The sequence below is a fragment of the Mytilus californianus genome, unplaced genomic scaffold (genome assembly GCF_021869535.1).
Source record: "Mytilus californianus isolate M0D057914Y unplaced genomic scaffold, xbMytCali1.0.p SCAF_9, whole genome shotgun sequence".
Lineage (NCBI taxonomy): Eukaryota > Metazoa > Mollusca > Bivalvia > Mytilida > Mytilidae > Mytilus > Mytilus californianus.
Genome location: NW_026262745.1, coordinates 22,270,708 through 22,293,185, shown reverse-complemented (window position 1 = coordinate 22,293,185; position 22,478 = coordinate 22,270,708). Strand labels below are relative to the sequence as shown.

General features: G+C 33.0%; 1 protein-coding gene across 4 annotated transcripts in view; it reads right to left on the bottom strand.

Moving 5' to 3' along the window:
* Positions 1-22,478, bottom strand: part of LOC127714151 (uncharacterized) — a 117,721-nt gene that overhangs the window by 59,145 nt on the left and 36,098 nt on the right. For 2 of the 4 annotated variants that reach the window (XM_052220166.1, XM_052220167.1), the window contains one exon: positions 10,644-12,855. The exons of the other annotated variants lie outside the window; for them this stretch is intronic. In XM_052220166.1, coding sequence (XP_052076126.1) covers positions 11,633-12,855 — 1,223 coding nt within the window. In that variant the 3' untranslated portion in view covers positions 10,644-11,632. Of the gene's footprint in view, positions 1-10,643; positions 12,856-22,478 lie in introns of those variants that run through there. 4 annotated transcript variants of the gene reach the window in all.

Below are 22,478 nucleotides of genomic sequence, written 5' to 3'. Positions count from 1 at the left end.
TTAAAACGTTCTCTTCTTCTGCAGTTAATCTTGTTTATTTACAATCACGGTTTTTTTCCCAGAGAAAACGTTCGACAAAGGGATGTGTATATTTTAAAAAAAATTAATACAGGTCTTGTACTTCTTTAAATTTTAATTGTTGGCATACACTTTTCTTTCAAATGAAAGTCAACTAACATTAAAAAAAAAATTTTTAATTAAAAATGATATATGTAAATAAATGTGTACACCAATTCGTTATATAGATTGTAATTTGGAAGGTGTAATTGATTATTATAGATGACTAATCTGCATATAAACATTGACCGCTGTGGATAGTAAACTTTCAATTTATAGTACATAGTAATTGGCTAAAAATGTCCTGTCCACAAGTATCTCTGATTTAAAGGGACGAGCATGCCAATTTATATACTTGTTACATTTTTAAGACAACTATAATGCCACTTCAGTCTTTGCAGTAATTTTCTTTATAAAATGTACTTTTAATTAGTAAGGCTTGATATTGTCATAGTTATTTTTGGATTAAGACAACTCTTACTAGTCCAATTAGAAGTGGATTCTTAAACTATACCATATTGATTGAGGTAAGCAAAAATTGTAAGTTCCAATTTTTGTCTCGCCTTAGAGATATATATTTATATATAAAGTTAAACTCTACGACATATCCATGCATAGGATCACCAGTGAAGGTGATACACGGCTGAAAACAAATTTTATATTCATAATTACTTTAAATATGTATATATGTGTTAACCAAGCTCTCTGAAGGAAGGTTTTTCCAGGTTGTTCTAATGTCGTGCTGCTGCACCACTGTCCTAGGCTTAGGGGGAGGGGTTGAGCACTCATTCTTTATGCGCTTGTCCCATGTCAGGAGCCTGTGGTTCGCTTGTTGTCGTTGGTTCATATCTGTTATATTTGTTTTTTGTAAATTGTTTTGTTTTAAATCAGGCCGGTAGTTTTCTCAATTGAATTGTTTCATATTTTTCAAGTTGGTTCCTTTTATAGTCACCTATACGGTATGGATTTTTCTCATATCTCTTTATTTTTTTTATTTTAATAAATACGTTTAATATTCTCAAGTAATTTAACATGTAAGAATCAGCTTCCAGTACGTGGGGGTACTTTAAGATTGGTACTCTGTGTCTTTCATCATAAACATGTAATTGTTTTGGGCTTAATTCAATATTGATTAGTTGAGCTATTTCCAACTGAATTTTACCGGTTTTATTTCTTATATTGTGCTGTTACACCAGAGTGTTGAACGCTAGTAAACGCGTTTACTCAGGCCAAATTCTATATTGGCTTTCCCAAGTCAGGAGCTTTCAATTCAGTGGATGTCGTTTGTTACTTTCTGTCATTTTTGGGTTAATGTTACTCTTGTAAAGATGTTTATTTTCGTTTGAACTGTTTACATTTTTCAAAATCAATGCCTTATATACTAGTATCTGATAATTATAATACAGTATGAGTTTTTGCTTATTGTTGACGACAGCAGGAGCCACTGTAGTCGTTATTCACGCCATTTGGACTCTGTTTGATAGTTGGACGCTCGACACGGATCCAGATATATACATGTCGGAGTAAAATGAAATAAATCGAAAAAAAAAAAATGCATGCTAAGCATACTAATGCTTTTGAAAAGAAAATTGAAAATATTTGTTGAACGGACAGACTGGCGGAGGACAGACAGGGTGATTGTATTATGAGTGCGGGTACAATATTTTGTCAGTGTATGTATCTTAGATGCTAGTGGTAAGGAAGTCTGGATCAAAACGGGGTAATCTTTACTTGTTAAAAAATATTTTATACTATTTAGAATAATAATTGCATGCCTACTGGATACTAATACAATAGCAAGTCACAAGGATAATGGAAGCTGTGAAACACCATTTTACAATAAAAACTAAGCTTTTTGATACAAAGAATCAAGGAGAATAATCAAACGAATTATGCAACAAAAAGTGTTATCAAAACAAAACAAGTGTTGCTAGAATAATAATATATGCACATAAAGCATAAAATATATTAACAAGTTTTTATTAAATATGGGATTGACTGGTAGCAGGCTTGCCTCAATTACGGGTTCAATTATTTTGTTTGACCCCCAGTGTGTCTTTGTATCGGGTACGCTAATTTGTTACCTAGCATATACAAATGCGACTCTTAAGTGTTGGTCATCTACAAAAAGGTATATCCATTTATCATTATCATTTCATCATCCTTAATATATATGTAATATTTGTCGCTGGATATAAAATATACATCAGTATCATCATCATCATCATAAGTATTATAGCCTGAGGCTAAATCTTCGTCGTATTTATTATAGCTTGTAAGTATTATAGCTTGAGGCTAAATCCTTATCTGATATTTTAGCCAATTTATGTCGAGAACTTATTTTACTCATGCATCTCTTTGCTACATAGTCAAGTTTTATTAATATCCAAGTTTAAAGCAATAGAGATCATAGAAGTATGTTTATCAAATGATCATGTCTACTCACAATTAAAACAGTAAAAAAGGGATTGACTCGTCCGACTAAAACGAAGCACAAAAACAGCAATTACTAATATTACCAAATAAACTCTATGTACCGATCTTAGAGTATTCACAGCTACTGAACACTATCTTAAAAACAACTACAACTAATAAATACAGAATAATTATCCAGTCTAGAATATTAATCAATTATTTCGTACTGTTACACCACTGTCCCAGGTACGAGGGCCCGTTAACATGTTTAACCCCGCCACATTATGTATGGATGTGACTGTCCTAAGTAAGGAGCCTGTAATTCAATGGTTATCGTTTGTTGCTGTGCTTTAGTTCATTTTTTTGTGCATAGTTAGGCCGTTAGCTTTATCGATATAGTTGTTTTACATTTGTCATTTGTGGCCTCTTATAGATGACTATTCGGTATGGGTTTAACTCATTGTTGTGAAGGTCGTACGGTGGCCTATAGTTGTTAATTGCTGTGTCATTTGGTTTCTTGTGAAGAGTTGTCTCATTGGCAACCATACTACATCTTTTTGTACATATCCCAAATTAAGTAAAAAAATATATAAACACTCTAGAAAAGCAAGACCTTGTGTCATGTCAAAAGCACAGAGTGTCGGTAGGACCATTAATGTTCATAACTGTATAGTAGATTATATGTAGCTTCTATAAAATGTAATGATAATTCATCAGTAAAAGGTACATGATTATTTGTTAGTGGAATTATATATAACTTAATAAATGAATATTTATATTAAAAGAAACATCAGAAACAAGAATATGTGTCCAGTAGATTACACGCCAGTACCACATTTCCGTGTTAAGTGAGCTCTTAATCCAGGAAAAAATCCAATTCAGTATGTAGCCTTAAACTTTTAAATCCGTGCGAGATGTCTAATATTCAAACATTGTTGTTTTTAAAACGTATTTATCAAAGTCAAACGACAATCATTTAATTTTTTTTGTGCTGTACAATATGTGATTATGGCCGGAACCAAGATATTTGAAAAAAGGGCGTAGTTCCCGATAATTGAATTTATACTGCCGAGCGGAGCAACGCGAAAAAAAATTTGGACGATTTTATTCTTAACATTTGTATAGATAACGTGGAAACCGTGAGATTTTCTAAATTATTTGGCGATCGAAAGGAGGAGTACGCCCTCTTCCCCTGTACCTGCGAATGCACGTTTAGGTAAACATGGACAAAAACCTCGTCCCATTGATTATTATAGTTAAAGACTAAGAGGTACTATTTGATAAATGTATCAATGATATGAATTTCTGCTCACGTCAAATTATCTTGAATTAAATCATAGAAAAATAATTTAAAAAAAAAGTAAGTCGCGTACACCTTTTACATTCGGGTGTGTTGGAATCTACTTTTTAAGCGTTAAAACTTATAAAAACAGAAAAAGAGATAACCTTCTCGCTTCGGATTTCATTATTTTGATATTTTCATGCTAAATTTTAACTAGGTACTTTTTAAAATTCATATTTTGAGAAGAACTGAAATATGGGTCAAGTGAAATGACAAGAAATGATGGGTGTATTTGATTACAAGTTGCTAGCTTGCTTATTCCATTAAAATATTTTTGTCAATAAAATCATTCAAAATTTAATAACAAAATATTTAAAGATTAAAAAAAGTAGTTGTGGTTGATTTTTACATTGAGTCTATATCAGCAAAAAATGCGTGTCGAAAGAGCAAAAAAATGCATTTAGTGTATGCTCCCCTCCGTCATGCTTCAATGCAATAGGACGAAATACGTTGAGTTAGGCTGGTTATGTCGAGTAAAGTCATTTTATTGGAAATCTCTATTAAGAGTTGGTCTAATTTAGTAGTGTTCCTTATAAGATGAAAACCTATATTATTGATGACGATTCTGTGTTCGGATGAATATTATAGAATCCAACTTTGGTGAAACTTGTGTTCCGAAATTCATTTGATTTATTCGGTTTTTTTCTTTTTATAATTTGTGTAATATTGTATTTACAAAATAGTTAAATCATTAGAGGTACACATACATGATTTATCAAACATGTATAATTTAGGAGTGACGATCATTTGTAATGATTTTGTTTTAAGTGATAAGTTCTCGTGTATGAATTTGATGTTTGCTATATACTTCTGTTTTTAGTGAAGTTATGAAGAACCAACTAATGTAGTACCTTAACTTTTATTGAGCTTTTTGCTCGCATCGTTTGCATTATCGCCGTTTATATCTGACGTTAATTTCACACTTAGCCGAATGGAGACACAGTTTAAAAGAAATGTTCTAAAAGTGGTCTACTATTAAATTGGGATCGTTTCGTTTATCCCAAATTATATACGACCACTAGCCAAAGATAGAAACTGTGTAATAATCTCATCAAACTTTTTTTTTCATTAATCATCAGAAGATCTTAAATCAACGATGTTGACAACAATAATTATTATCATTATCATTATTAGATAAAGTATTATTCTGTGAAACAGCTTAGGATTATATATTTACATTACAAATATAAGGTTTATTGTTATTTTCCATGTTTTAAAAACTATTTCGGTAGCTTGTTCATATTATCGCCTATTACATTAATGTTCAACACAACCATTGCATTTTAAGCGCTAAATATATAACATATATAAATATAACACAGCATATTTAAGACCTGCAATCCACATCAAATTATCTGAATTACATGAATATATAAAAACTGCAACGTCTCGGCTGAGCGAATTTGTTTTGAGAAGTTACTAGTCGCCCTTGGACAAAAGGTTTGAAAATATCAGTTTTCAACACTTTTTTCCTGTATTGCCTGGATCAAAAGATGAGGTATTTGATTCACAATCATGACATACTCATACAGCACACAATTTTATTTAGGGGCCAGCTGAGGACCACCTCCGGGTGCGGGATTTTCTCGCTGCATTGAAGACCCATTGGTGGCCTTCGGCTGTTGTCTGCTCTTGTAGTTCCCTACCGGTTGAGCAATTGTTGGTTGAAAGTTGAGGCCCTAAGACATATACTAGGTCAACTCATCCAATATGCTGTTTGTTGGGGATGTATATCTACGCAGCCTCTGTTGTAATAAATTAACTTTCACCCCTATAATATTTTAGAATTGTACCAGATCATATCGCACATCATATATTCTTTTCGGATGAAGTCTCTGTTGTAAATACGTAACCTGCGTCAACCTTGAAAATGTAGAATGATACAAGCGTGGTTCGGTTTTTAATTTGTTTAACGCTAAAGATTGTTTTAGTTAAATCAGAATAGATTGATATGATTCATTTTACATCATCATTATCATACTGATGAAGGATATCTGTTATCCGAAATATTTATAGATACTTATATTTATTGTTTGATTTTTTTAATATTAGTGTTGGTTTGTACATTTTCTAGGCGTATATGAAATCAAATAAATGCACAAAAGCGTTTCTCATAACGATCCAATACCCTCGTAAGAAAAATCTTTGACTAATATCTAGACGCTTCATATGTATATATATATATATATATATATGTATACTGAAGTCACTTAACTTAGCAGTATGACAGAATGACAAAGTCTTCCCAAAGTTGTGTTTTGAGATACACATATATAACGGAATTGGTGTATACGAGACAAAACTCTCAGCCTCTTTACAAAATAAATCAACAAAAAAACAAAAAAAAAACAATTTTTTATAAAACAGAAAAAAACGTTTTTGTTATTTTCTCGATCTTGAATTAACAGTTAACATTAAAGATCGGTGCAGACATAGAATATGACATTTCCTTCTGTAGATAGTTAGCTGTTTTTTTTTTTTTATTTTGATTGGATCTGGGAGGTTATAAACAATGACCAATAAGCCCATATCTTTATAAATGAATATTTCATCTTATAATATAATCACATATAATGTTGTAAAACAACTTCGGGTAAAAATCGTCCTCTGACTGGATTCAATTTATGATACTGGTCAATGTAATGAAATAACACAAGAAAACGAATAGATGTTAGCATTTACATTTCAGCATAATTTGGTACGGACAAAAAGATTTCAACAATGCAAATGTAAGTTTGATCTTTTACCGCTGACAAGGGGTAAGTGAGACACTTTCTTTAATATATAATAAAACAAATTACAAAATTTTCGCGAAATATCGCGTGTTTAGGCTTTTGATGTCAATTTTTGCTAGTCCTAAAATCGGTTTCTCGCACTGGTTTACCTGAATTTGTTCGCAGCTTGGGCTTGCCTTTCTTAAGACCACGGAAGACTATTTTTTTTAATTATTTGTTTCACTTGGAAACAAAACAGAACGCATGATTAATCAATAATTTTCAATTGTTTGCATTGAAAGCGCAGAAGCATGATCGATGAGAGTTAGACATGGTTAGAAATACCAACCTAGGCCTATATAAGAGAAAACGAAACATTGCTTGACATACGCGGTATTCCTAACATATACTATAATGCAATCTGCAAGCAATAGATGCTTCAATACTTCTTTTTAAAATTGATGAATTTCAGAAACGTGGTCCACCGGTATATCAGACAAGAACCAACTAATTTGAAGGTTTGTTTGAAAAAAGAACAAAAAAAGCGGTATGTCTTTCTGTTATGATAAGGTAATTATGTAATCGATTTATGTCAACTTTTTGTGTGCGTGTTTAGTACCGATCCGATGAGTCAATCCTATTCCGACAGAGCATTATAGTTCATTTAGTTGTGCTGCTACAAAACTATCTAAAGCTAGGAGAGAGTTGGGCGCTTACAGAAATGTTTAACCACGTCTTAATCAGTGGTAGTCGTTGTTTGCTCTTTGCATTATCTGTTTTCGTTTTCTGTCTCGTCTCTATGAAGTCGAAGAATCGAGATTAAGGCATGCTCTTTCTCGTGATTGTATCAACATTTTTTTAAAAGTTTATGTTTAGACCTGTTTAACCATTTATGGTATATCAATGATATTTGGTATGCAGTTAAAGTAGCTTTGCCACATCTCTTTTACTTGGAAATTATTGGTCCCTGTCCCGGGGCCCCTCAGTCTTATTCTATTGACTTTGAAACTCTTGGTAAGTTTACATATTAAAGTTTGAGGGGAACTTCTAATGGCAAGTCAATGATGTTTTGTATGCAGTTGCATAAACACTGGCATTTCCCGTTTTAACGGATGTTATTTGATTCTGCCCTTTTAGTCATGGGTCATTTACTTTGAATGTTTACATGTTAAAGTTATGCCATTTTAATTGTACTGTCAAAATTATATAAAGGTAAGACATGTCTCTGTGTTCACAGTTAATTCTTTTATCATAAACCAGGCCATCATTATTCTAAATAATAAGGATGTTCTTATCCCAGACCAAAAACCTTGGCCGTATTAGGCACAACTTTTTGGAACTTTTGGTCCTCAATGCTCTTCGACTTTGTACTTGTTTTGGCTTTCGAACTTGTTTGATCTGAGCGTCACTGGTTAGTCTTGTGTGGACGAAACGCGCGTCTTGAGTATTAAATATTAAACCTGGTACCTTTTGTTAGCAATTATTCGTATGTTTCTCTGTCCTATATGTTCTCCCATTTATTTGTATTGTATTCCTGTCATGTAATGTTGTCATTTTAATGTTATATTTAACATTGCCATAAAAGCGGGAGGTTTGGCTAGCCACAAAACCAGGTTCAACCCACCATTTTTGTCTTAAAATGTCCTGTACCAAGTCAGGAAAATGGCCATTGTTATATTATAGTTCGTTTCTGTGTGTGTTACATTTTAATGTTGTGTTTCTGTTGTGTCGTAGTTCTCCTCTTATATATGATGTGTTTCCCTCAGTTATAGTTTGTAACCCGGACTTGTTTTTTTCTCAATCGATTTATGAATTTCGAACAGCGGTAAACTACTGTTGCCTTTATTTTCTCTATTGAATTGTTTCACATTTTTACATGACGGGGCCTTTTATAGCTTACTCTACGGCATTGATTTTGCTCATTGATGAAGGTTGCACAGTGCCTTATAGTTTTCCTATATTTGTTTACATCCTCGTTGTATGAGATATGTTGTGTCATACCACATCTCTTTATTTTTTTATAAAGCAGAGAAGCACGATCCCTAAAAGAGTGTGTTGACCTGTATCAAATAAAAGAAGGTTCGCCTCACAGGATACTGAATTCATTGTATGTGGTTCAACTAAGCAAAGTGGGTTTTGACTGCTGTGAATAATTTCCCATCTGTATCTATAAAGGGGAAAAAACACCGCAGGGATATAAAAAGAAGAGGTCGGGAAAAAAAAATATAACGATCAAACAAAAAAATACAACGAAAAAGCACTATGTCTATCAAACATCACCTAAAGACTAATAAATATGAACAAAAAAAAACAAAACCGGAAGAGCGGGGAAGGAGAGTATGGCGCTCCAGAAAGTTAACAGGCTAACGCTGCTCCACTAGAGACAACCGTCGTAATGACATGAGGATCATATCTGTAGTCATTTGTGACCGAAATATTTTATTACAGTCAGCCAAATAATGGAAAGCATACATAAGGCATACACCATGATCCCTACAGTTTATTGTATGTAGCCGACGTAAGCCTAAAAGAAGTTCCACTTGCAGACAATGACATCTACGCCGTGGTCTTTATTTGACATTGTTTCTTAAATCTTTAAAAAAAAGATTAGCAAACATATATTAAAAAAATACAGCAAATCCATTTTAGTTACAATTCGAGAAATAGCATTCCAAGATGATGGATAAAAACGGATTAACACTTTATACTGATACCGAGAAAAGTTATATATTATTATAGTTTCATTTCTCATGGGCTCTCCTATCATCTAAAGACGTTAACATTTATCACATTTAAAAAAAAAAGGGAATTTTGTTTAATTGCATGAAGTTTGCCTTACAGTTATATAATTTGTGGACATAATTAAATACAGAAGAATGTATTTTCCACATGAATAACTCGTGATTTTTTCCTGCTTTTACTTTACTTTTGGTCCTTTATGATTTAAACAGCTCTTAGTCGTATGTATTAGGTTTGGGATTTTTGAATTATTGGTCCGACCATTACTAACATTTATTGTCAACATGTTCATCTGGTGAAGAATAAAATATTTACAAACATAAGCTTTAACAAGAGGCTGTCATATTGACAGCAAACCGGATTTTCCTGCATAAGAATGATGTTTGGAAATCTGGACCCCCAAACAGGATCATGAAAAAAAAATAATTCAGAAATGGAAAGGCGAAAATTAATCTTAGTATCACTTTTCGCTACTTTAAGGTCTACAACTCAACAACCATAAAAGCTCAAATCGTGAAAATCGACTTGACCTTCATTTAGTCACCGGAACCAATATATCTAAATTTGAAAAGATTTCGTCAAAGCGTTTTCAAGTTATTGCACGGACACTGTTTGGCAGCCGACAACCCGCCCGCCGTACATCATCAAATTAATAACCGATATTTTCCTTTGGAAATCCGGTTAAAAATGAATGAGTATAGGCGAGATTCAAATGTTTTGATTTCTGTTTTGATTTATTTTTAAATCCAGATTTCTCCAACAGTTCTTTACAATAGTCTTTGCATACAACAATGACCATGTCCGTTTTTCTTCTAATGTAAGTGTTTATAATTGTTTCACAAATTTGCCCAGCCGTCTAGCATGACGCTGACAAAACGAGCATCTCCGTTGTTTGGCATTGCTGTTAGGAACGATATGAAGACATTTTACCATTTAAACGTTTAAACCCGCTGCAATTGTTGGCACCTGTCCTAAGTCAGGAATCTGATGTTCAGTAGTTGTCGTTTGTTGATGTGGTTCATAAGTGTTTCTCGTTTTTTATATAGATTAGACCATTGGTTTTCCCGTTTGAATGGTTTTACACTAGTAATTTTGGGGCCCTTTATAGCTTGCTGTTCGGTGTGAGCCAAGGCTCCGTGTTTAAGACCTATATTGGTTTACTTTTATAAATTTTGACTTGGATGGAGAGTTGTCTCATTGGCACTTATACCACATCTTCTTATATCTATAGAAAACAAGGTTGAATAACCGATTATTTGCAGTGGTTGTTGATATGGATCATCATACATGTATATTTCAAGTACATTTTATACATGTTTACACATTTGCCTATGTTTTCTGAATGAACATAATGTTAATGATACAAGACTCCCGTTTTGTGTTTCAAATTAAACACGAGGAATGCAAAATAAAAAAAAATAAGTTGATGGAGATTAAAACAAAATATACTAAAAATTGACGAAGTCAATCTGTGCATCAATTTCTTGAAACAAACGCTTTAAATATTTTTTAAACATATGTGTTCAGATAAGACAAAGTTCTTTTAAAGATCTTTACACACAAAACCTTCAAAAGATGTAAAAATTGTCAAACGGCGTTTTTATGTTATTTACATATCTGTCGTTCAAACATGAAAGACTCTCAAACTAAAGCTAAAACAGTTAATATACTTGATTTTAAACCAAACAACTACCACATCATTTTAACTCTAGTGGATAGTTGTCTAATTGGCAATTATACCACATCTCCTCATTTTTAAATAAAATATATATATATATAACTAGAAGAGTTTTCTGTACTTGTCATATCAGTTTAAAAAATGCAAATGTATTAAGCAAAGAAAGGTTGCTTGAAATGCAGTTCCGTGTTTCTGAAAGAGAAATACCATATGGTCACAAAAAGAATTGCATAGCTTTTAAAAAGCAAAAGTATCAGTAAAAGAAAGGCGAACTATAAGGGACATTCAAACTCATAAGTCGAAAATAAACTGACAACACCATGGCTAAAAATTAAAAAAGACCAACAGACAAACAACAGTACACAAACACAACATAGAAGAAAAAAAAAAAGACTGATCATCACGAACCCTACCAAAAACTAAGGGTGATCTCAGGTGCTCCGGAATGGTAAGCAGGTCCTGCTCACATGTGGCACCTATCGTTAAGTAAATTAAAATTTTACATTTTTAAAATATACTGACGGAATTCTTATTGTACCTCAAGCGAAGGTCACAAAAGTTTTAATTATTCCACAAGGGAAATGTTTTGAAAATCGATTGAAAATGCTGAATCTAAAAATTTGTTATTTTTTCAGTTAAAATCATTATTATAGATTTGTTAATCTTCATTTTCCAGCAACTCGAAATCTACATAACCAAACAGCCGTATTCATTTGTTTTCATCATGGTTTGCAAACTGTCAGACTCTTTTGAAAGATTCTGTCTTAACTCCCTTTTATTTCGCTGAAAATTATATTTCTGTTTCACAAGTGTTCTTTTCATTTTGTGCAGCTGTTTCAATTTTGAATCACGTTCGTCAATATCGTGTTTTGTTTTGTTCTTAATTTCGTTCTTTTGCTGCTCCAGTTTACGACGCTGGTTTTTCACTTGCTTTAAATTTTCGGTTATGTCTGTGAACTCTTTCTTTTTACTTTTCAGCTGCAAGTCGATATTTTTGACATCCTCTTCCTTTTGTTCTTGTATATTTTTTTTTAATTCCTCATTGCTCAGAATTTCCCTTTCAGTTTTATCAATAAGTTTGTTCAAATCTGTCTCCTCACTATTACATCCTACATATACTTCATCATATATAAATTGATTTGTTATGGACACTCCAGAATCCTGGCTTTGCAAAGAAGTAATGTCAAATTCATTTTCGTCAAAATCTTCTTCCGCTTCCTCATCTGAGTTAATATCTAATTTGTCTAGTACCTGTATGGCATTTTTTTCACTCAAAGCGACATGGACTTCTTTGGCTTCATCAATTATTTTGTTGGTAAAATAACCACCGTTGTTATCATTTACTATATCTGTAATAGCTTTTACCACTTTCGTCACCATATCAAATTTGTTTGATCCAGTTGCAATGTTGTTTATCCCAATGTATCGATTCTTGCATTTCCCAACGAAATCGGTGAGAGGTGGGCCTGATTCCTCAATAAATGATTTGATACTTTTCCCTTCTCTTTCTAATTCTTCCGATCTGGTGAAAACAATCAAAGAATACTCCCCCATGGGTGTACCAAAAATCTCGAACAATTTTTGCAAAGCCTTTGTTTCTTCCTTTGTGAACCGTGTTATCTGCAGCACAATCAAAAATACATGTGGCCCTGGTAATGACAACTGAGCGCAGCGAATTAATTCACAACTAATTGCGTGATGAGATAACGTTGTGTCGAATAAACCGGGTGTATCAATTACCACTAATTTTTTGTCACTACAAATGCCATCAAATTTTTCACATATCTTAGTAATGGATTTTCCACAGACATAAGAATCAAAATAGCTTTCTCCTAAAATAGAATTTCCAGTAGCGCTCTTGCCTGATCCGGTTTTTCCTAGCAGTATGATTCGAATTTCATCTCCATTGTCTACAAAGAATGTCAAAATATGTACATACAGAAAAGTGTAAATTGTACAAAGTTCGATAGATTTAGCGGAATTTTATATATCATTAAATCAAATACACTTTTTGTCAAAACTTTCCGCATGTATATTTTTGAAAAAATTAACATGTTTCCCCAATAATTTCAGCAATGTTTTTATTCACATGATATTATGGGTATCTCAACATAACGGGGGACCTCGGTGACCGAGTGGTTTAAGTAGTCGAACTACTGTTTCACTAGCCAGTCAACACTGAGGTTGTGAGTTCGAATCCCGCACGGGGCAGGTGCACTCGACTCCAATCTTAATTGACTAGGATTGTTTTCCTACCGAAGGTCGGAGGTTCTCTCCGGGCACTTCGGCTTCCTCTTCCTCCACCAATAAAAACTGACCGCCGCGAAATAACACAACAGTGTTGAAAGTGGCGTTAAACACCATCAACCAATCAGTCAATCTCAACATAACGGTATTGTCCGTTACTTTTTGGTAACTCACATTAGTAACATAAAGGATTTGAATTTTAGAAATATCTGTAGTGATCAGTTTCTGACTGTCAAAAACAGCCGTTTGTAGAATGACAACTCGTCGATTGAATTCCTTAAAACTGGACAGATTTTGTTAAATTTGTTTTATTTAATAAAAAGTAAGTGGTAAAACAGAATATACTTAAAATAAAAGATAAGATTTTCTATCCGTTTTTTTGTGTAAAAGACACATTCTAAACGTTATTTTAAGAATTTCAACAGTACTTAAAACTCGTGTATGTTTTTATGGAAAATATAGTTTTGAGTTGACTCAGTTTTATAGACCGGTATTTCAAAATTGCTATATCTTATTTGAAGCCCTACTGATTTAATTGTGTTTAAGTGTGCACTCGGCTGAACACATTAAATTAAATATATGCATCTCTTATTTTTCATTCCAGTAAACATTAAAGAATTCAATTTGAAAAAACCCCTATACATTCTCATTTAATTTTATCTAACTGTAGTCTTAGTTATATGTTTTAATATGAAATTAAAATACTGAACAAAAGATCTCTTTTCAAATGTACTAATTAATGTATCGAAAAAACCAAATTTGATGAAATCTTGTAAATTCTGTGTATGTCAATTTATAAGTCGGAAGACAGTTTGCCACTGATTCTTGTAAATCAGTTCATGTGTAATAAAATATTTCTGTGTTACTGTTTTCTACAATCCATAGTACAAATCTTGTCATTTCTTATCAGTCATCTACAATATTCTGGTCATCAGACAAATGCCTGCTGTGAAGACTAATACACAAGTGTTTGGTTAATGATTTATCAATAAGCTGTTAATTGGTTAATGTTCTGGCTATTTAGCTGACGAAACTAGAATCTGGGGTTTGTCCTATAACTGTTATATCATGTAAGCTTGAGATTCATAAACATTATCAATACCAATCAAGTGAAAGGCTGAAAAAGCTCTAAATATTCATCGATTTAATAGAAGCATGATAATAAATTTACAAGAATTTTGAGCACAACGTCATGGAATTAAATTTATATTTTAATCATTGTCTATATTAATCCATCGGGAATATAAAATTAGATGCGACAATGTATGTTTGAGATATATTGCAACCAAATAATTATATATACATGGAATAAAGAACTTTTTGTTTTTGATACTGACTTTATCACGGTAAAATAATTCGGTTGAAAGACTATTTTGAAGTGTGTGTCCTTTAGACATTGTAAAATCATCGCCTGAAAATTGCCAAAAGACAAGAAAGCGCTAATGATATTATTTAACGAACTTTAATCATTTGTTGTCTTTGCTAATTATAAGTTTTGATATATACATTCTGTGCACCGTTTTTATCGAATTTTATAATATCATTTTCGTATCCTATTATGATATATATATATATATATATATATATATATATATATAAACATGTGACACCTTTACAATACAGTTATATATGTAGAAGTCGAAGGTACGATGCGGACGCATGGTCACATGTACACTGATGTGCGATGGTCCGTTTTACGCGTGATAGTTAGCTTAAAATCTACAGATGTTTAATGAAAAGTAGATTTCTTAATGGTTAGTATATAAATTTGCATCCGTTATTGTCTATATAAAGATAAGATGTTGTATCATTTCCAATGAGACAACTCTCCACATAGAAGTTTACAACTATAGATCACCGCAAGGCCTTAAAAACTGAGCAAACCCATACCGCAAAGTCAGCTATAAAAAGCCCAAAAATGACTAATGTTATACAATTCAAAAGAGAAAACTAACGGCCTGGTGTATATCCTTAGTTACAGTTGCATATCAAATGTCCTCTTGATTTTCTTCATGTGAACATAATTCTGCTTTACATTTTATATGTACATGGTTCCTATCATGAGTTCCTTTTTTACCGTAATACTATAATACGGAGAGTCTGTCTGTGGACCCGTATGTATTCTAAGAATACTGCGTTCCATCGTAGGTAAAAAAGAACCACTGTAGATTTGGGGAAAAAAATCTGCTACAGAAGGTTGACTTTCTTTTCTCCGCCAATCAAGCCCCTTATTAACTTAAAAACCAGAAAAACAGCTTCTAACATACAAATTGACATGAAAAGCATTAACAAAAAAAAACCTGATAATAAATGGTTCAAATAAGGCCTTTGAAAATAGTGGAATTAACTACTTTTGGAGTGTTAAAATATCGTTGGAAGTACTTGATGCATTGCATGCATATATTGATGATTTTGAATCTGTTCAAAGTTTTGATTTTTCAACCCTATATACCACTTTGCCTCATATTCTTATTAAGAAAAAATTCACACACCTAATTAAATGGGTATTTAAAAAGTCGGAATGCGAATACATATGTTCAAACTCTTTTAGGTCATTTTTTAGTAGCAACAAACAAAAGAGCTATGTCAATTAGCTTTGATACTATATCTGCCCTTGAATTTTTACTTGATAACATTTTTGTTCGCTTTGGAGATTCCGTATATCGTCAAGTGATCGGAATTTCAATGGGGACTAACTGTGCACCACTTATTGCTGACCTGTTTTTGTATTGTTATGAGTTACAATTTATGACTAAAATCAGCAAAAACCCATCGAAACAACATCTGATACAAAAATTTAACAATACTTTTAGATATTTGGATGATATATTGGCTCTTAATAATGACGACTTCAGTATGTATACTAAAGAAATTTATCCTGTTGAACTTACTTTAAATAAAGCTAATACTAACAATGACCACTGTCCTTTCCTCGATCTTGATATCTATATCATTAACGGGAAGCTTAATACAAAAATTTATGATAAAAGAGATGATTTTTCATTTCCCATCGCTAATTATCCATGTTTAGATGGTGACGTTCCCTTGTCACCATCTTATGGTGTTTATATATCTCAACTTGAACGATTCGCTCGTGTATGTAACAACGTATTAGATTTTAGCGAGAGAAATTTATGTATTACTGAAAAATTATTACACCAGGGTTTTCGATATCATAAACTAGTCAAAACATTTACTAAATTTTATCATTGGTATAAGGACATCATTCGTAAATATAACTCAACATGCAGACATCTTATACGTTCGGGTATTTCACATCCAATCTTTTATGGTAATATTCTTTACAAAGCACAAAAATGTCAGTATTCACCTCAAAAGCTAACAAAACCTTTAAACAGACTTATTAAGAAGGGATATAGTTACGATACTGTTGTCAGATCATTAAAGATTGCATATTTTGGCTTTAATATTGATTCACTTATAGGGCCTTTGCATCGGAATTAAACATATTTATTCTAAAACCAGTTGTTTGCATGACACGGGTTATGTTCTTCTCATATATTTTATGATGGTATAATACTAAACCCCTAACAGGAGGGATTGTGCCTGATATTCATATGACGAAGACATAATCTTGCAATCAGTTTAATTGAAATCTTGAGCTGGCATATCAGTAACTGCTAGTAGTCTGTTGTTATTTATGTATTATTGTCATTTTGTTTATTTTCTTTTGTTTCCTATTCTGACATCGGACCCGGGCTTCTCTTAAACTGAGTTTTACTGTGCGTACTGTTGAACGTTTGTTTTTCTACATTGGCTAGAGATATAGGGGGAGGGTTGAGATCTCAAAAAACATGTTTAACCCCGCCGCATTTTTGCGCCTGTCATAAGTCAGGAGCCTCTGGCCTTTGTTAGTCTTGTATCGTTTTTAATTTTAGTTTCTTGTGTATAATATGGAGTTTAGTATGACGTCCATTATCACTGAACTAGTATACATATTTGTTTAGGGGCCAACTGAAGGACGCCTCCGGGTGCGGGAGTTTCTCGCTGCATTGAAGACCCATTGGTGGCCTTCGGCTGTTGTCTGCTTTATGGTCGGGTTGTTGTCTGTTGTCTCTTTAACACATTCCCCATTTCCATTCTCAATTTTATTATTGTCTATGTATGTACCTACAGTTACATACTGAATAAGAGATTGTCCTCTATGAGTTTCTGCATGTGAACATAGTTCTGCTTTAACATTTTATTTCTACTTGGTTCCTCTCATGAGTTTCTCGTTTACCGTAATATCATAATACGAAGAGTCTGTCTGCGGACCCGCATGTATTTAGAGAATAACGCCATGCTCCATCGTACGTAAAATATAACCATTTGTAGATTTCGAAAAAAATCCGCTATAGAAGGTTAATTTTCCCCTCTCCACCAATCATTCTCCTTTTTCCGTAGTTTATAAGCCACTTTATTAACTTAAAACTCGAAAAACTGCTTCTAAAGTACCACAATGTATCGTCGAACTAAAGCAAACAAATTGCCTTCTACATAGACATGAAAAGCATTGAAAATATAGTTTATTTTATTCCACTTCGTCGTTACCACCATCGCACTTCGGCGTAGCTATCAACAAGATAGCGTCACAATGACACCATCGTTCTTCAGCGTGATAAAAACGCACTTCAGCATCCAACCATCTACTGCCCGATTACGACACCAATTAAATGGCTCTTTAAAAATATGAACGGCATATAAAAATGCCTTTTATTAAGAAAACCGCAATTCAAAATGTATACTTAAAAGTAATTTTAGTTTAATTTATTATGATGATTAATATATTTTGTCGTTACCAAATGGTTATGTCTCTTTACCGTGGCAATAATGTTAAAAATCTATTTTTCAAAATTTGTATGGAAAAAAATACAGTACTTCCTAGAAATTTTGATTGAATTCATTTTTGTACTTTTCAATTATTTTGGATGATTTAACAGTATTTGCAAGTCGATCAATACCTGCTACCAAATGCTTAAAAATAGAATGAACAAATAATTGTTGTATGGATACATCGATCAGAAAATACATAGGATTCACTTTATATACTCATCAATTTGTGGTTGACCGAAATCTATGAAATGATCTTTAATTTTAATTGTTTGATAGTTCATTGGTTTTATCTTTCAATATTTTTACATTCTTTTATTTGAAATGTTTGCACTTTTGCTAAGCATTGAGTTATGATTTTGGATTGCCGTCTTTTTATCTCAATATTAATTTGCTGCAATCCTTTGATTTTCGAAACGTAACCTAAATGATTACTATGTCATGCATGACTAATATGGTTAGTCGAATCCTTGTTGAATGGGATACATTTTTTTATAAATCAGAGCCTCATTAAACTTAAATACAACTCCTTGTTTTATACAATTTGTTTAAAAATATTAAATCTCATCGGACCACTGATTATGCGAATTATTATCTTAATGAAATGCAAGGAGACTCACTTCAGGTTTTGTGAATTTATGGTAATGATATAGAATTTTAATTTAAAAATGTTGTAAATTGTGCTCCGGATTTGTTTTTTGGGAAAAGAGTGAAAAGAGTGAAAAGAGTTTAGTTTAATTTCCCCTCAGACTTTAGGTATGTGGCATCTTACCCTTGGTTGTATTTTGTTAAATTTAGATTGATATTCTTTTAATGATTTACAGTTATGTATAAAAGAAAAAGAAGTTCTTGGTTTGTTGATGCACTGTAAGACTTAAATCGATATAAACTAACGCGTATGTTTATTAAATGTAGACTTTATGTTTTGAGGAGCATTTCTGTTGGACAGAGGAATGTGTAAGTCGCTAATAGTAAGAAGCTCCTTATTGTTAATAACAAATCATAAATCGAAATGTAATCTAACAGTAAACGGCAAATTCAACTGACAAAATGAAGTCGACAAACCGTCGCAAGAACAACCCCTGAAGATTAACAACCCAAGACCAAAATGAAATTGAATTTACAATTTTGACCTTTGCTTGTTTTATGATCTCCTCTGATACTTTTAAACTAGTGCACAATATTTGCTTTATATTGTGATGTAGATATGATATATTTGGTCTGAAACAATCCAACGACAAATAGGAGTTATTGCCCCTGAAATGTTGCAATTAAAGGTTTATAGATTATTTCTTCACCTTGGTACATGATAAAGCCATAGGATTTTTTGCAAAATGTTGGGTGACATATGGCCTTGAAAAAAGTCAAGTGGAAGTGACCTTAAGTAAACCGTAAGTTGCAATTTTTGAACCTTTTTTTCATGGAAAAGTACCTTGAAATCCTATATTTTTAATAGGCATACATAAACCTATCAATTGAGACCACCAATGACCTTCAGTAAAGTAACCGGAAGTAGCTTATTATCTCCTTAATTACAGGCGAAAGTTCATAGAAACCATATAGTTTTGGAATCAGTGTAAATGAATTTATCATATGAGACCGGAAGTGGATATTTTCTAAACCGGATATTTCAGGCAAAAGTATATGGAAACCATTTATTTTTAGAGCAGTGTAAATAAAGCTATCATATGGGATCGGTGGTGACATTTTATCAATCGGAAGTTAGAAATTATTTCCCTTATTTCAGGCAAAAGTATATAGAAACCATATATTTTTGGAATCAGTGTAAATAAAGCTATCACATGAGATCGGACATGACCTTTTCAGAACAGGAAATAGCAAACTATCTCCCTTGAGATTTTGAATCAGTATGAAGAAACCTATGATTGGACACAAAAGGTAACTTTGAGTAAACCAGAAGTAGCTTCTTATCAATTATTTTGAAATTTGAGGTGGAAAGACCTTCAATTGCTCTCTGAACAAATTTTTTTTTTTAATTTATTATTTTTGTTATACCGTCTGAGATGTTTTTCAGTTACTTGACATATCGAAAGGGTTTTTGGTCCATGACATCGTACAGTGATTACGTTTTCACCATTGACTCTGTGTAACCTAACACTTTTGCGCAAAGGAGTTATCTCTCCGCGCCCTCTTTTTAAAATTTAGGGTTCTTTACAACCATTTTAATCAACCGGACCATGATCCTTCTTTATCTATGAAAGTACGCATCATCGAGAAAATTTATCACCACACAAATAGCCCTGTACTAAGTACTCCTTTCCGCAAAGATAGAGAAAATTTCAGGATAAGGGAATTAGGGACTGCAATGCCATATGGTTGCAATGATAATGTCAAAGGAGTAGGAAATTTATCCAGTCCTGCCTGCAGTGATGTTAATGTAATGAGTTTATTTAATACTACCTTACGACAGCAACGTAGTAATGGGCAAAAACATTACCATCGGCCTAATGTAAAAAAGTCTTCAAAATCTAGATCGCCCTCTGGGAGCTTTGATGACCTTCTTTCACATCTTCATCATCCACTAGGGTTACATTACATTAGAACTATTTTTTTTTCACTGCCTGTTAATTTTCTTAAATGTTTGAGAGATTATGCACTTGACAAAGGATGCATCGATACATTTTCTTCAATATACAGACTAGTCAGTATTATTTGTGATGTAGCTCTTTTCCGTCTTTTCAAATCAGTAAGATCGGAACCTTTGCATGAGGAAAAGAGGAAATTCCTTCCTGTTCACTTTACCAATAGAGGGATTGATGCAATCAACATCTGCAACGTTCTACATCACAAGGAGGTAACATCTAAAATTCCTATTTATTTTCAAAATCAGTCTGTTCCTATTGTATCCTTCAGTTACACCAAAACCATTGCACCTAAAGTATTTAACTATAAACAAGCCTTGCAGGACCTTGACTTAGAACAATACCTCAAAAACCCACCGACATGTGACTGTTCCCACTCGCCTTATAATTACAGCCCCTCCGGTCATGTTATAACTGGGGATCTAAACATAATTCAACATGAAAATCTCCGAAAGGTGATTTCTCATGGTCCTAAGTTTAGAGAACCCCAACACATCAATTGGAACCATAACTTCAAAATACTTATGGATTCCATTGAGGACTACGCCAGAGCATGGGCTAAACGAGAAGAAGTTGAACTGGACACTTTGTCAGAATGGGTCAAAACTATCAGGTCTCTGATAAAACGTCGCATTCATAAGTTGAAAAACTGTGTGAATGATCGACCTAAGTCCGTTTTCAGAGACAAAGAGGCCGTGAAATGTCTATCATCTCTTCATGATAAGTATGTTGTTGTTCCTGCGGACAAAGTTTCAAATAATATTGTCTTTATATGTAAATCGTATTACTACGAATGTCTTGTAAAAGAATTAGGAATAAATGAGCGCTCAGGTAATCCCACATACAAAGACATATCTTTGACAAGGATGAGATTTTAGCAAATCATAAGTCCTTCATGGCTTCAATGAACATTACATTGAACACCAAATCGGAGGACTTACCTTGTTTGTATTGGATACCTAAGCTCCACAAAATTCCTTACAAACAACGGTACATTGCCGGCTCATCTGCATGTTCCACTAAAGAATTATCCATTAGATTGACTAAAATTCTGTCCGCAGTGAAAGAGGGTCTTCAGAAATACTGTGAAACTGTTTACTCGCGTAGTGGTATTAACCATATGTGGATTCTTAAAAATTCTAAAGAACTTCTAGATAATTTTAAATCTCGGTCTTTTTCTGAAATTAGTTCTATCAAAACTTTTGATTTTTCAACCCTGTATACCACCATTCCCCATGTGAAATTGAAAAATCGTCTGAAAGAAATAATCCACAATGCCTTTCATCATAAAAATGGTAGCATACGCTATAAATTTATTACTTTGGGATATGATAAGGCATATTTTGTTAATAGTGAACAAAAGGGTAAAACATGCTACACAGAAGAACAAGTGATCAGTATGCTGGAGTTTCTTATCGACAACATATTTGTTGAATTTGGAGGTAGACTTTTTCAACAAATTGTCGGCATTCCTATGGGAACGAACTGTGCGCCTCTCCTTGCCGACCTCTTCTTATTTTCATATGAATCGGAGTTCCTTCAGACACTTGTCAAAAACAAGAAGACCAAAGAAGCCAGATTATTTAATTTCACTTTTAGATACTTTGATGATTTTCTTTCCATTAACAATCCGAACTTTTTTGATTGGGTTCCATTAATATATCCCCCAGAACTAGAAATTAAAGAAACAACAAACACGGCTTCTTCCGCCTCATTTTTAGACTTATATCTCGAATTTGATATACACAGTCATCTCAGTACCAGAATCTATGACAAACGAGACGATTTTAATTTTAAAATTATAAATTTCCCCCACCTTAGTAGCAATATACCAACTTCACCTGCATATG